Genomic DNA, 15211 nt, shown 5'->3' with positions numbered 1-15211 from the left:
TTCTCTAGTTGTGGCAAGCAGGGGCCACTCTTCATCGCGGTGCGCGGGCCTCTCACTATCGTGGCCTCTCTTGTTGCGGAGCACAGGCTCCAGACGCGCAGGCTCAGTAGTTCTGGCTCACGGGCCTAGTTGCTCCACGGCATGTGGGATCTTCCCGGACCGGGGCACGAACCCGTGTCCCCTGCATCGCCAAGCAGATTCTCAACCACTGCGCCACCAGGGAAGCCCCCCACTTCTTAATATCATCACATTGGGCACTAGTTTTCAACATATGAATTTTGGAGAGCACACAAACATTCAAACCATAGCACTGGCCCCTAGTAATTAGTCCTGAATTCACTTTGCAACACAGTATGTTGCAGGAGTTCCATCTTTGTACATATTTATTCAATAACAACAAAGGAATAGCAAAAGCTTTTTCTCCACCAAATTCCAGCAATAATCTGATTCGATATCCATTTAATGCAGATATCAGTGATGCTGTAATGCTGACTTTATCCTGAAGTTAATAGGATAATTTTGCTGGGTTATCAGGTGACATTTTGCTTTAAATGGCATCTGAGGATTACTCTTGAGCAGAGTTTTTAGATGAATAGGAGATCTGAGTAACCTCAACTAGCAAAAAGCATCTTGAATTCATTAATGCTCTCTTTTCAAAATATGTGTGTACATAGGCATTTTCTTTATGAGAATGATTATAGTCAAAATTTTGAACCATTAAATATAGGACAGAACCTGGGACTATTTCTACGAGTGTACCCAATATTGAAAATTTAGTTGCAGCAGAAAGGTATAATCCTTCCTATAGATATGCAATGGTAGTTTAAATTTTATTAGTTCTATAGCTTTTAAAATTCAATTTTTAATTTTGTCTTAATTTATCATCTTCTAAGAGCAATTACTTACAACATTCTTCCTAGTTCGTACATATTTTTAAAGCATAAAAATAACACACTTCTGTACTTGAAACCTGAGTTAATGTGTCCTGTTCAAAACAAGTCTGGATATCACCCCGTTTAAAAACTGCCTCACATAGCACACTCCTCCAGGATGCACAATTACAGCAATGACAGACTGGTTAAGGAAAAAGCCTAGATCTTAGATTCCAGAGTGCTAGGCTCAGGTCTGGCTCTGCTAATAACTAACTGTGTATCTCCATTGATTCATGTGACTTCTCTGGCCCTCAGTTTCCTCATTGGTAAATTAAGGAGATTTTGAGGATCACAAATCCTTATGCCTATTGGCACTGGGTACAGAATTAAGTGAAATAGTCCAGCTGTAAGTTAGACAGTATTGGGGACAATAACTCAGAGGACATTTGCTCTCTCTTTAAAGTTATTTAAATTCAAAACTTTTTTAGCACAATAAAAACAACAAATCTATGGACCAGCTTTGATCTGAGAGTGGCCAGTTTGCAGTTCCTGGACTGCATCTTTAGAACACCTTCCCCAACTCTAAAGAATTAAATGCAATGACTCTAATATAAAAGAGGAGGAGGCCAACACCTAAATGACAAGCACTTAATGGTAATAGGCATAAAAGGAAATCCTCCAGAAGGTTTCAATGTGTTTTAAGAGTGATGCAGTATCATACATAGGAATAGGGCATGAGCAGGACTGGAAATGCATGATCAGAGTGAGTGAAAGACCTTTCTTGGTCCCAAGTTAACCAACCAAAAGTACTATCTGAACTGTCATCCCTGTTCAATTCTCCAGTGTTATACTCTCAATCTAGTCCAAAGATTCATTCACATTCAACAAATTATAGGTTAGGCACTGTGCCAGATGCTGGAAAGATCTGTAGAAAATCATATTCATGTTTCTCCTTTTTATTAGAGAATGCATTTGATTAGCTGTTCTTCACCATTGCATTTTTTAACCCTCAATTCGTTCCAGGTATTATTAAGAACTAATTCCAATTAAAATTTGAATATTAAATAAGGCATTTGATATGTTTTTTCATCGTTTAGAATCTAAGGGGACAGCATGAGAGTATTTTGAAATGGATATTGTGTTTGCAGAAACAGTGAGGTTACTTGATATACATCCTAACTTTAGGAAGATGTTTTCCTGACTTGGTACAGACCCTAATTTCCGGCTGTCTCGATAGTTAGCATTTAGTGCATGCAGATTTTCTGTCACTGACCAGGACGTTTCTATTCTTCTTCATTTCTTGCATCTCTATTCCTCTTTCTCCCAATTGTTTCTAGTCTGGCTATCTTTCATGTCATTTTTGATAGGCACAAATAAAACATAAATGTCAAACTTTGATTCAGTTTCTAAAATCACTCTCACTAAAGATGTTTGAACTCAACCATAAGCTTTGAGGCCCTATTCACAGATGTTTAACTTAAAAGCAAAATAATAAACAATAAATAGAGTGCAGAATAAGAAGGGGCAAAAATTTAATCTGTCCCTAATAGCTGACCACCCCTTGTTTATGACGATACCACATCTATTTTTATAATTGGCTATTTCCTGTTTCAAATGTCTTTTATTCATGTCTGCCCCCTTTCTCTCTGATTATTGCCCTTGTGGTTTTGGTCACCACAGTATCTTTCTCTTCCCAATCAATTGACATTTTTAAGAAAAGAGTCTGCAAAGTGTTCAGCTCTGAGGAGGTGATATATTGAGCATGGGTTGCCATACTATTACAAAGTCTCTCTTCAGGCAACTCTCGTCCGTAACACTTCAGCTGTAGTGTTTTCAGAGGATTTGTTTGTTTGTTAACTTAGATTTATGCAGTGTTCTATGAGTAAATTGGCATGGTTTTAAAAATGTGAAACGTATGACATCATCATAGTAAATGGTCTATTCTCTGCTTAATAACATTTCAGAACGAGGGCAAAACACCTATTGTTTTAGAGTGACACAAAAATTCACTCTAGGTAGTTTGCCTCTTTAGACAGCTCACGTTAGTCTCTCTGTAAGCAAAGCCCCACTGATCTGGGCCATCTAGGGACTGAAAGCCCCTGCTGATTTATAAATATGGTGATAGTGGGTAGTAATCAAATCAGATAAGCACATTTGTTTTGCATCTTACAAGAAATAAGCAATTAGATACTAAAATAATCAGAGTCTGAATTTTGTGAAGTCAGCTGACATGAAATACATATGCTTCCAGTGGTCCAAATGGTATTTCCATTGATTTATTTTTCACATAGCTCTGAGCAGCCTGCACCTCCACTGTTTGATGTGGCAAAAAAAAAAAAAAAAAAGCCTTTTGCTAATTCAAAACATTTCTTTTTAGGTGCCAGATCGACCTGTCGGCTCTCAGTAGGGAACAGACACACAAGTTGGAGTTGCAGCTGGAGGAAGGGGAGGGGCACCTGGTGTTGCTGGTCACCCTGACAGCTTCGGCCACAGTCAGCATCTCTGACCTCTCCATCAACTCCCTGGAGGACCCGAAAGAACGCGAGGAAATATTAAAGAGATATGTACGTATGTAAGCCTCCTCCTTCAGGGTCATGGGTGACAAGAAGAGGTTGTAACTAATTTACATGGAGTGATAGAAGTACATCTGCAAAGCTGTCTGACAGATGAATCAGCAGAAGCAGAAGCCTGGGCAGATGCAAATACCATGCATATCTTTGCAGAAGCACTTGGGGTACCCATGGATATCTAGACACCTGGTCTTCTCTCGACTCTCTTCCAGAGCAAGTTCTAGATTCTGAGCTTCTCCTTAGTCATTTTATCACACCACAAAATGATCATGCAGGGAAACTTCCTGTAATGGAAAGTCGAGTTTATATAATACGTTAAAATGAGTTCATTGATTATTTGTCATTGGAATTAAGATTTCTTTGTCTTTACAAGTTTGAAATGGAGTTAACTTCACCTGCTTTTTAATTAGTAGGTTGGTTACTGGAGGATATTCACAGAAATACTTTTTCCTTTCAACTGCTTAGAAAAGCCTCACTTCATTCCTTTAATTTTTAAAAATCGAATGTGAAATATAATTAAAAGGAAGCTTTCTTACCTTTCGATCAGATGTGGAGTGATAGGGTGGCATAGTGAGTCACTAAAATAAGTACCCTTCTCAAATTTTATCAAACCCAAACATTCACAACCAAATCTACCTATTTCCCAGCATCCTCACGGTCTGCATTTCCCACCATGTAGTTTTCTTGAATCAACAGAGAGGGGAGCTCTTACTCCATTGTTCTCTCTTAGTGAAGCCTCGAGAAAGTGAATGTCTCGGTACCCGTGAAGCTGGAAGAAAAAAGAAAAGCTTTTCCACTTAAAATTACAAAGCTTGTATTGTACAATGCTGCCAGGTGTTTAGAAGGCTCCTCTAGACACTCAGTCATGAAACCAAGCTCTGACTAACAAAGAGCCGCTTAATTTTTTTTTTTTTTTTTAGATTTTAAAATATTCCTATTTGCTGACTGACATCCTTCCAATAACTGAATTTAATAAAGATGTACCTTATCAGGCTGTGCAGATAACATGAAGTGCTGGTACTAATGCTCTACAATATTCTTCAAACAGATTAGCAGGATGTGTGCTTCAGCAAATTTATTCTGGCTATCTCCACTGAATCAGCTGTCTGCTAATGCTTGTACAACTCATCCACCAACGGTGTTATCATAAACAATTTAATAGAGGTGACTTAGCAAGGCTAAACAGTATATATTTTTAAACCACCTAAGAGCCCAAGATATTGTGTGGCCTCTTCTAATATATAAATGCAGTTGTGAAAATTATTTCACATTTTGGTACCCACCAAGACATATTCTCCTGTTCACAGAAGTGAGACTCATGAATTAAAACAATTTTAAAGAAATTAATTCATATATTAATATAAAAATGATTCTAGGTATTATAATATTGTATTTGATGGATTAATATTTGATACTATCCCGTATATTAGAATGATACTACGGGCTAGGTAATTAGAAATGATCCAATTACTGTTTTTTTTTTCTTTTTGCTGTAAGGGATTCCTTAAATCAGCCATTTCCATTTAGAATTGGAGTATTTGTTTCTATACCTACTTTCAAATATTAGTTATTATTTCAGTAAAATGTAAAATATTATGTGGATGTCCTGGCTAATTCTCAGATTATATTCTGTTCAATATACTAAAAAGTGAACCAAGTTTAAATATACTTTTTTTTAGCCCTGAATTTCAAGCATAGGCCTGTATCTCCCTTTAGAATCATATTTGCTAAGAAGCTAGTGTATGCAATATAGCACATGTATTTTGATTACTCATAGCAACGCAAGGACAAAGATCTGTAATTTAGGGTTTCAGAGTGTTTCCTTTTTATTCTATAGATTATAACATGAATGAATACTGTATGATGTTTGAAATATCACTTGTTTTGGAGAAACATATAATATAAAAGAGTTTATTTGGAGAATTATACATATGTTTTCCTGTGAGAACTTGTGTATTTATTTTTTTTAAGTTTAGGTTCAACCTAAGAATTTGATTTGGCTCTGGTTCTGGTGAGGAAAGTAAGTGGATTGCCCCACTCTCATAAGAAACAGCCCTGAAAAGGTTCTCCGTTGCTGTCATTCAGCTGTTCATTGCAAAGCATTGAAGCCCCACAAATTAAACAGACGTTACTGTGTGTGCCATTATTTGATCACCCCATTCTGAAAAGATGGCTAATTCCATTTTTCGTTTTTTTTCTTCTTTTTGCGGGGCGGGTGGTGGGGAAGCAGGGAAGGTCAACAGGGGGCGGGTAGTAATGGGTAGTAGACCAAGAGCGATTGTATGACCTTTTCAGAATGGGGATGCTGAACCCTTGCTCCCCCTTGTCACAGTTTAAAAACCAGAGGAGCTAGTTTAGAGAAGAAGTTGTTAGCATTCCATTTTTATTATGACATTTCACAGTCATCTGATTTAATGTCCCTTGACCGGATTGTCCACCGTGAGACGATAGGCTTGAAATGTTATTTAGAGCATTGATAAAAGGTGAGCGGTTCTAAGATGACAGCGAGTCATAAGGCTGGTGGTGTGACATTAATTTTCTCCATAGCAGAGATGGAATAAGACGTCACGGTGACAAGCTGTCAATCAGTTCTGGCCCCTCAGAGCATCTCGATGCCATAGGACCGGGTATTGCCTCTCCCGTAATAGAGCTGAACTGAGATGCTCTCCCTGACAGCTGCTGCAGCCATAGAGAAAATATATTATACAGCCTTTCATTAAAAAAATAAAGAGGACTCCTCTCCAGAGCCTTTCAATCTTTTCCCATCTATTGAGGGCTGAAAGGATACACAGCAAATCATAGATTCCTCTGCTATGGAAATTTCTGGCTTCAGAAGCCATCCAGGTTTTGAGGCCTTCTAAAATAACCATAAATAACAAGGCAGGAATACCTCTTGATGAAGCATTCCTTAAAGTTATATTTTTAAACTGATATATTTACATTTTTTCCTTTTTTGTTTTTTGATGGTCTTATTATAATCCATGTGTTACTGGCCTAAGCAGTTGAAGTTTGCAATAAATTACAGAACATCAGCTGACTCGAGGAAATGAAACCTTCAAATAATAATTACCCCTCCAAATGGAAAGCAGAACTTAGGAGCTGAAGCACCAGAAGCAGTGTGACTCTGCAATGAGGTTACCAGAATGAAAACGATTCTCTGAAGATATTTGTTTTAGTCACAGTGAAACTTAGTTTAAATTGCTCCTAAAAATTAAAGGACAGGAACCTTTTGCTAAAACTCTTCTCCATCGTTAGATTAGGAGACTTACCTGGTCTGTAACACTCAGTAAGCTCTGAATAAGAAGCAGCTTCCCATACCTGATCATTATGCCCTTAGGAAGACAACACGCCTACAAATCTCTGAATTATAATACTGCGGTCTAAAGTTTCCACTTCTAAACCGTAATTTACAGGAATGTAAATGGAGAGAGAAGTGCACTTTTATTGAACCCTGTCACGGGCGTAGTTTCAACACAGTTTGGGTGATAAACAACTGTTTAAAAACAATAAAAGATTAAGAGCTAATCCTTGTGCTAAACACTCTTTTTTAAAAGTTAGGCTCTGAGATTACACGTCTATCTGCCTTTCCTCCTCTCAGTGTGCCAAGGTCAGAGCATCAGTGTAAACAATGACTAGTCACATGGGGTTGATAAAGTTAATATCACGGTAAGCTTGTGCTTGTCAGTCTTCTCACATTCTCAATGCAAAGATGGGAATGTTCCATAGTAACATTTTAATAGATAACTTTATTAGGTAAAACTATGCTATGCTCCTGGTTTTAAAGCATTTGAACGATTATGATAAAGAAGTACCTTTGATTTACTGAATAAAAGTGCTGATCTTGTCATGAGAAAGATGCAATGAAGTATAAATAAACAAATGCATATCATGTTCTATAGGTTGATTTTACTCTCTATTTGTGTCCGTTAATTAGAGTTCTGAATTATTTTCTTGCTATCCCTCTTTTAATTCCTTCTGGTATTACACTTATTCAAACTCTACCATTATTAATTTATGAAATTAAATAGGTTTCAGCATTTGGATCTGATTCTTCTATCAAAATTTGTATACTTCTATACCTACTACTATGACAAACAAAATTACAAATTTAAGAAAAATTACTCATCACTTTTGAATTTATTTTTTAATCAACTTGATTTATTTTCGAAGACAAAAATAAAACAAATAAATTTTAAAACACCTAAAAGGTGTGTGGTCGAAATATGTCTTTTGAATCAAATATTAGAAAATAGTCTTAAATAATTTAACCCTTATCTAGCACCTACCATTTGCAAAGCTGCCCAAGAAGAAAAGAGTAGAAAAATAATTAATTTAATGTTGTCTTTCTTATTCCCAAAGTTTGAAGTGTGTTACTTAACCAACAACTTAAGATTCAGTATTAAGAATCAATAGTCTACAAATCATCATGCCCATAGATAAAAGATTTCTTGGAGCGCCTTGGTAAAGGAGACTGATGGAAGAATGCAGACATGTCATATTTTATAATTTATTGTTCATCATCTACTGCTAATTACTTACAGGGAAGAAATGTTGTGGTATTTTTTACTCTTTCAAAAAAATCTACTTATATAGCAACAATTATCTACATAAATGTGTGTGTGCGTGTGTCTGTGTGTGTGTCTGTATACATTCTTGATGGTGGAAAGGTCATCTGTACTGAAGAAACACAAATATCCCTTTGATAACTTAAGCAGCATCCTGAGATCAACTGTAACACTTAATATTTCCTCAGCGCACTCTTTGAGACCCTTTATGACCTTTCTTTACTAATACTGATGTTGGGTTCTTTCAGAGCCCACTGCGGATATTTCACAACCTGAAAGATGTGGGATTCCTCCAGGTGAAAGTGATCAGAGCAGAAGGGTTAATGGCCACTGATGTCACAGGTAAGAGCCGATGCAGTTTTCCTTTTGCCTGTATATCAAGCAGCATGCAAGGTGTACACCATTTGATGACTGAACTTTTCATTTCACCTGACTCGATCATCAGAGTAAATAATACACAGTTTGTTGATCTTAGAAAGATTTGCTATCCACCTGATTTTTATACTGTCTCTGCTTTTTAAACGAAGGGTAACATGTTAAAAAGTAAACAATAAAAAGGGAAACAACTTTTGAATTGTTGCCTTCTCCAAAGTTTAGTCAGCATAGTGGTTATATTTCCTCCAGGTTTCATCATTTTGGCATTTTGGGGTAGTAATGCTGCATCTTTTTCTCTTAGACAGTATCAGCTTCCCTCAGATGATATTGTAGCATCAACACTGATAATTCAAACATGCATGAAATCTGTTGCATAGTTCACTGAAAAGTTTAGATACATAATACTCAATTCCTTGGTATGAACTGTTGGTATTTGGGTTGCTGATACAATCCCTTAGTTGTCCAAATTCCCTAGCACATCCCAGAGATCATTCTGGATCTAAACTAAATATCTGCATTGTTCTAAATTTTTTTTAACCAAGAAGCAGGCCTGTAAAAATGCCAGACTCAGTATGATGTCTTAAAGCTTCCTGATTTGGATATTGCTGTTTCTGTGACATGTTAATTAATTAATTATTTCATCAATTTCCAGAATTAAATTATTGTTTTGAATTTGCAACTATGTGAGCATTCACTTATTCTTAAATTTCATAGGCTTTGGGGGGTATTTATACAATTCCTTAAATTGTCCATCTCAAGGTGGATAATAAATAGGACTGATTTGACCAATTTTGTGCATATTTCCCTGTTCCTGAAAGAAAGTGTCCACTTATTATTTGTGGAAATATGCTTACCACTGTGAATGGCCAGCAAGTTGACCCTTAAAGGGTAGCTAACTTATTTGAAGGGGAGAAATGTACTTTTCCCACCATATAAGGGCTTGCAAACCCATTACATGATCACTGCTGCCCTTAATTCATGGAACAGAATCAAAACCTAATTAAAAGATCACATGCCTTAAAACTAAAATAGCAGATGTCTGTTCAAAAATGGCAATATTTAAATTTTTTTAATATTTGCATAGTATTGAATGAATGTTTACTGTGTTATAAAAGTAAAAACGTTGAGAGTTTACAGTTTCTTTAAAGAGGATTTTATCAACTCATTTGTAACCAAGAAGATAATAACAACTGTCAGATATTATTTCAAAATAGGCATACCTGAAAATAGTGGGAGAGAGGATTGTCTGTAATCTTTTTGCAAATATACTGTTGTGGCTCCTTGTACTAAACCATTAGTGAATGCTAAGTTTATTCACTTTGTATTTTATTTCTGATGTGGTTAAAATCAAATTAATCTGGACACAATGATTTTTAAATTATTATGCTGCTTTCGTTATTAGAACCAACAGTCAACAGTGAATGGTTGACTAACTGCTTTTTTTTTGTTTGTTCACTTTGGACATTAACTTAAAGACCAGAACAGGAACTCAGGGCTGCTTTTACACTACAGAGGTTCTGGCCAGCCTTTGATTCCCAGCAGCAGGTAGATTCAGGAATTCATGGCCTAGATGTTCACCATCATGGGAAATATCTTCACTTTTCTTCAGGATTTTCTGCGGGGTAGGGGAGCAACCAGTGTTGGGCTAAAAACATCTGAAGATAGGGAGAAACGCCTAAAATAAAAAGTATCTCAGAGGGCACCTAAGTGTTAAGAACTATCACTGGGTATTTATAGTGGGCACAATAATTTCTTACAGAAAAATTCAAGTCCCCTTTATTTCAAAAGTTTATATACCTGCCCATTACACAAGTTAAATGCAATTATATGTTTGTCTCTCTTGGAGAGAAGCTGTCATTGCTTTTGAAACTTCATGAATATGCAAACCACGTTAACCCAGTTGGCCTATATGCCACTAAGCAAGTTAAAGTACATGTTCTCTTGAAGCTGGAAAAAATAGATGTATTTCTTTCATAATGGTTCTAGGTAAATTAATGTGAATAAGAATCACCTTTTCCCTAGGGATTCAGTGAGACATAATTTTGATCTGATAAAATGAACTTTAATTTGGGGAATACTAAATAACAGATCCTCCATTTTTTCCTTCTAGTTTTAGAGACATAATGATTCCTCATTCCTCACTGACCTTATAATCTAATGTGCTCTGAATAAGAGAGATGTTAAACTATTCAGGGGCAAGAGGATAATTCAGTCTTTGACCTTGCTCACTCTTGGACCTTTTGTGGTCTTTATGACATTTGTGATGGTGGCAGAAACCGAGGACCATGTATTTAAGACAGAAATGTCTGAGTAGTCTACCAAATTTTTTAAAAAGTCTTTACTTCTGAAAAGGATAAATATTTATATGTATACTGATCCTTCCTGGTCTTTATCATGAAATTTGGGTATCATGAAATTTGAGCTTATCACAAATAAGCTCTTTGCATACTTTATCTCCTACTTGCTCAAAGAAGAACTTTAAAAATATGTTTTATATCTCAGTGGATAATCATAGTCAGGCTCTACAAGATATTCAGCAACAGTTTGAGGGAAGGGAGTAGCGTCCATGGTGCGTCTTCAGATGCTCAAATTAGCATCCATTTAGGACTGTTGTAGATGGAGAGGGGACATTTTAAATCACTGATAGCAAAAAATATTTTTTGACCTGATATGAATGAGGCTATAGCTATAAGATACCTAGTTGGTTTCTGAACACTTTCCCAGACAAGTCCAACAACACAAACTCATATTTGCCCAACTTTACCCTATATTTAAAATATGTTTAATGATTAAAACATAAAGTTAAACTTCCATAGTTTAAGCAAAAAATTTTAAATTACAATATTCTGTCATTTAGCATGAGCACAAGAGAAAAGAGATTCTATAATCTTTTAAGTAGCCATCAATCTTACTGCAGTTACAAAGAGTTTTTTCCTTTCAAAATGTAAAATTTTTCTTTTGTTACAACACATTCATTGAGAAACATTGTGATACTGTATTAGCTCTGTGTGAATAAAGAGCAATTGAGACTCTCTTTGAATGAGTGAGTATAAAGCACAAATTACTTTTTAATGAAACCCTCAATTCTTTCCCTTTCCACAAAAAGCCTATAGCCTTGTTCAGCTGAAGTCTACTACAGTAGGTCACTTCAGTTAAGCCCCTAATAAACTGTTGATAGTCGAGGGTAGTTTTTTCTTCCATCTCAATAGCCCAGTGTTGGACAGTGCACTTCAAATCATTAAGGTTAATACAGATTTTAAAAAGAGATTAACTCTGGTGGTTAAGGCCTCAATTTACAACTCCCACACATACACATGCATTGAGCGAGGCACAAGAGTGGATTGAAATTTCAGTCAAATTGTGGGCAGCCTTTCACAGCCTGAGAAAGTGGCACTCCGGTTTTCAAAGTTGGTCAGCTAAATTCTTCGTGAGGGAAAAAGTTTGATTAACTGAAAAATACTGCACGGTACAACTTACTTACCTTTCACGTAACCAGTGAAAAGGTTAATGTCTCTCTGGATCATCAAAGCAAAACCTGCAGATCCTCTGGCCCTGTGTTCACTGGGGGAAGATTCTACCACTAAATCAAGTGCTCCCTGAAACTGGACAGATTGTGAGGAGAGAGAGACCAATGGTGGACTTTTTTTTTTTTTTTTTTTTTTTGGTGGTGGTGATGGGAAACAGTTCATGTATGTTGGAATTGGTCTTTTCTAGTTTCTAATTATTCTTCCTTGGATGGGGCCTAATTTTTGCTTTCAGCCGAACATTTAAAGTCTTCTGTATTGAGTGAGGCTTTCTTTGCAGCGTATTTAGACTTGGCCTATTGGTTCTTTCAAGTTCTTAGAGAAGAAAAAGAAAAAGGTTCTTCTCCTCAGCCCCTCCCCTTCATTTTCCCCTGGGTTTTTTTTGAGCTCCTGAGGAAGAGGTCACAGCCTCCCCAGGGATTACCAGCCACTCAGTTTCAGAAACACTGATATGGGAAACTGTGAAACCCTTTCAAAAGATGCCCTACCTTTTCACTCTATTAAAAGGTACACTAATATAAAACTTCTTCACTCCAGGTGAATTGATCTCTCAAATTAATGCGCCATCTCTTTTAGGAAACAATAGAGGGAAAAAAAAGGAAGAGAGGGAGAGAATTTTACAGTTAACGTAAGCTGTCATTGAAATAGCATATCTTTTTCTAGAACAACACTACACATAAAGATTTGTAACTCACCAGCTCCATAGTCTGGAAATCTACCAGTTTTTAAGAGAGCTGTTGACTACCCCTTTATTTGCATAGACTTTTCCCATGTTTTTCTTTAGGAAAACTGTCTTCATTGTTGGAAAATATTTCAGTAACAAAACAGCAGAAAAAGACATGCTACGGTTTTTTTATCAGCTTCCGTGAGAGTCTTATTATCTTAAGAAATAACAGTTAGCAGCTCAGATTCATTAGCAGAGCTAAATTTAAGCCCCATTTGACAGGCTGCCTAGAAAACATTTTGTTTTGCTGTCTGTGGGCTTTAATTAAGATGTGTTCAATTTCAGTCCTCTTCAGTCTAGCCTCCACAACCCACCCCAACTTGCTGTGTCACAGACCGGCGATCAGACACTTTCAGATGGTCCGGCCCATGACTTTGACCTTCTGTGCAGTCCAGCGTTCCCTGGGGAACCGTTCAACTCATGAGGTCTGATTTCACACTTCCAGGATGCCTCAGCTCTCTTAACAATGACAGGGAGACAAAGCCCTTTAGAGCAGGCCGCATGGGGACTTGTTTAAATTGGAAACCAGAGAGGAGTCAAGGAACAAGGTTATGGGCTACAGAATAGTGCTTTTAATAAAGAGCTCACAGCTCCAGCTCAGCTCAAAGAAGTCTACCTCTGTACAATTAATTGAGCCATTTATCTGGAGCATCTTAGGTCTCTACTTTCTCACAGATTGTGTGGTAAATATCAGCTAGGAAGCAAATGAGATATGCATGAAATGAATTTTAACACTTTGATTACTGTGCCTCCAGTCTTCATTAAAAGTAAATTTATTTGTATTTCTGACCTCATTATCAGTAGGCTGCATGCATTTTTATTGGTTCCTGTGATTTCCAGCTTGAGTGTGTCATGAAGGTATATTTTATACAGAGATTTGGATTTATTATTCTTGATATTTTCTCTGAATATTATAGGTCTATTCAGAGAAAGAAAATGAAAAGGTAGCTGTACAGAGAAAGGCGAGCCTCTTCTTTGAAAGTTTTATATACTGAATGCCAAGCACATATACATCCAAGCTATTATCCTTTTAAAAAATTAACTCTTGTGGGTTACTCAAGCAAATTGCATAAGATATGAGCAATTGTCACTTGAGTGGCTCTCAGAATATGATAGCTCTACCGGTAGGAGTAGCTATGCTGTTTCTTTTATAGAATTGTAGCAGTTTGAATTTTTATTTATTTATTTATTTATTTATTTTATTTATTTTTGGCTGCGTTGGGTCTTCGTTGTTGCGTGCAGGCTTTCTCTAGTCGTGGGGAACGGGGGCTACTCTTCACTGCGGTGCTCAGGCTTCTCATTGCAGTGGCTTCTCTTGTTGCGGAGCACGGGCTCTAAGTGCATAGGCTTCAGTAGTTGTGGCACGTGGGCTCAGTAGTTGTGGCTTGTGGGCTCTAGAGTGCAAGCTCAGTAGTTGTGGCACACGGGCTTAGTGGCTCTGCAGCATGTGGAATCCTCCCGGGCCAGGGCTCGAACCCGTGTCCCTTGCACTGGCAGGCGGACTCTCAACCACTGTGCCACCAGGAAAGCCCAGCAGTTTGAATTTTTAATAGCATATGACTTTCATTGCCATCATCACATTTGATAACATTGACGATATCTGATAAATGCAGCCTTAGAGTTTATGATCATTATTTAAAACCTATGTTAGAAGAAAAGAAAATGGATATCCTTTAAACTCTACATAGTCCCATTGAAAGTATTATATATCTAATGCAGTGGAATTCCTTCCTATTTGTGAATTATCAAGGGTAAAATAATTTACCCAAAAAGGGGGTTATTTGTGGATGTAATTTTTAAACTTTCTTTGTCTTAAAATCTTAAAACTATATTTCCTGAAACATAAACCAAAGTTTTACACAAAATATATTGTAAATTTCCCAAGTATGCTTTATTTCCTTTATATAACCTAATGTTTCTATTTGCTTTTTAATAATTAAGCTTGTAGAAGACTGTTAAGCAGATAGTATACTTTGAGAAGAAATTTCATGCAATTTAGAATGCATTAAAAACATCCAACACCTGACATTCTTATCATTATAATATACCTAGTTTAGAAAACAGTATGACGCACATACATGTTAAATGTCTTAACACTATATAAATCTCTTCCGTAAGAATGAGACTAGACAAAGGCATCACAAGGAAAGAAAGAAAATCATTACTCTTTATTCTTTTATGCCACCATATTGCATATAGAAATAAAAGCTGCTTCCTTTTAGTAATTTTATTTTTAAAAAGCTAAATCATATTCTAATTATAGAAATGCAAAAGTATCCGTCTAAAACCAAAAGTTGATAAATTTGTGAAAAGAGGAATTAAAATGATAATTTAACATAAGGGCTGGTGAGGCCTGAGTCTGAACTAGTGTTTTACAGGGAATTACAGAAATCATGTGTGATTCATATGCAGGTCACATGGTTAGAAGATACTGCTCTGGAAGAATAGGTGGGATGACAAAAGAGATTAATAATTGGGTTTGATATGCTCTAGAGGTGAAGGACTATGGGCTGAGAAAGTGGTGGTCCCACTATCAATGGGAAATGAGGAAAAGAGAAATACTATAAAATAATTAATTGAG

The 15211-nt window shown here is 36.6% G+C and overlaps 1 protein-coding gene across 5 annotated transcripts in view; it reads left to right on the top strand.

Moving 5' to 3' along the window:
• The window catches only part of MCTP1 (multiple C2 and transmembrane domain containing 1), a 534956-nt gene that overhangs the window by 335415 nt on the left and 184330 nt on the right, over positions 1-15211 (top strand). For all 5 annotated transcript variants that reach the window (XM_060093163.1, XM_060093161.1, XM_060093162.1 and 2 more), the window contains 2 exons: positions 3250-3436; positions 8256-8349. In XM_060093163.1, the coding sequence (XP_059949146.1) occupies positions 3250-3436; positions 8256-8349 (281 nt within the window). The remainder of the gene's footprint in view (positions 1-3249; positions 3437-8255; positions 8350-15211) is intronic.

The sequence above is a fragment of the Mesoplodon densirostris genome, chromosome 3 (assembly GCF_025265405.1).
Source record: "Mesoplodon densirostris isolate mMesDen1 chromosome 3, mMesDen1 primary haplotype, whole genome shotgun sequence".
NCBI lineage: Eukaryota > Metazoa > Chordata > Mammalia > Artiodactyla > Ziphiidae > Mesoplodon > Mesoplodon densirostris.
Note: the sequence above shows the minus strand (reverse complement) of the source record. Positions and strands in the feature narration are given on the sequence as shown.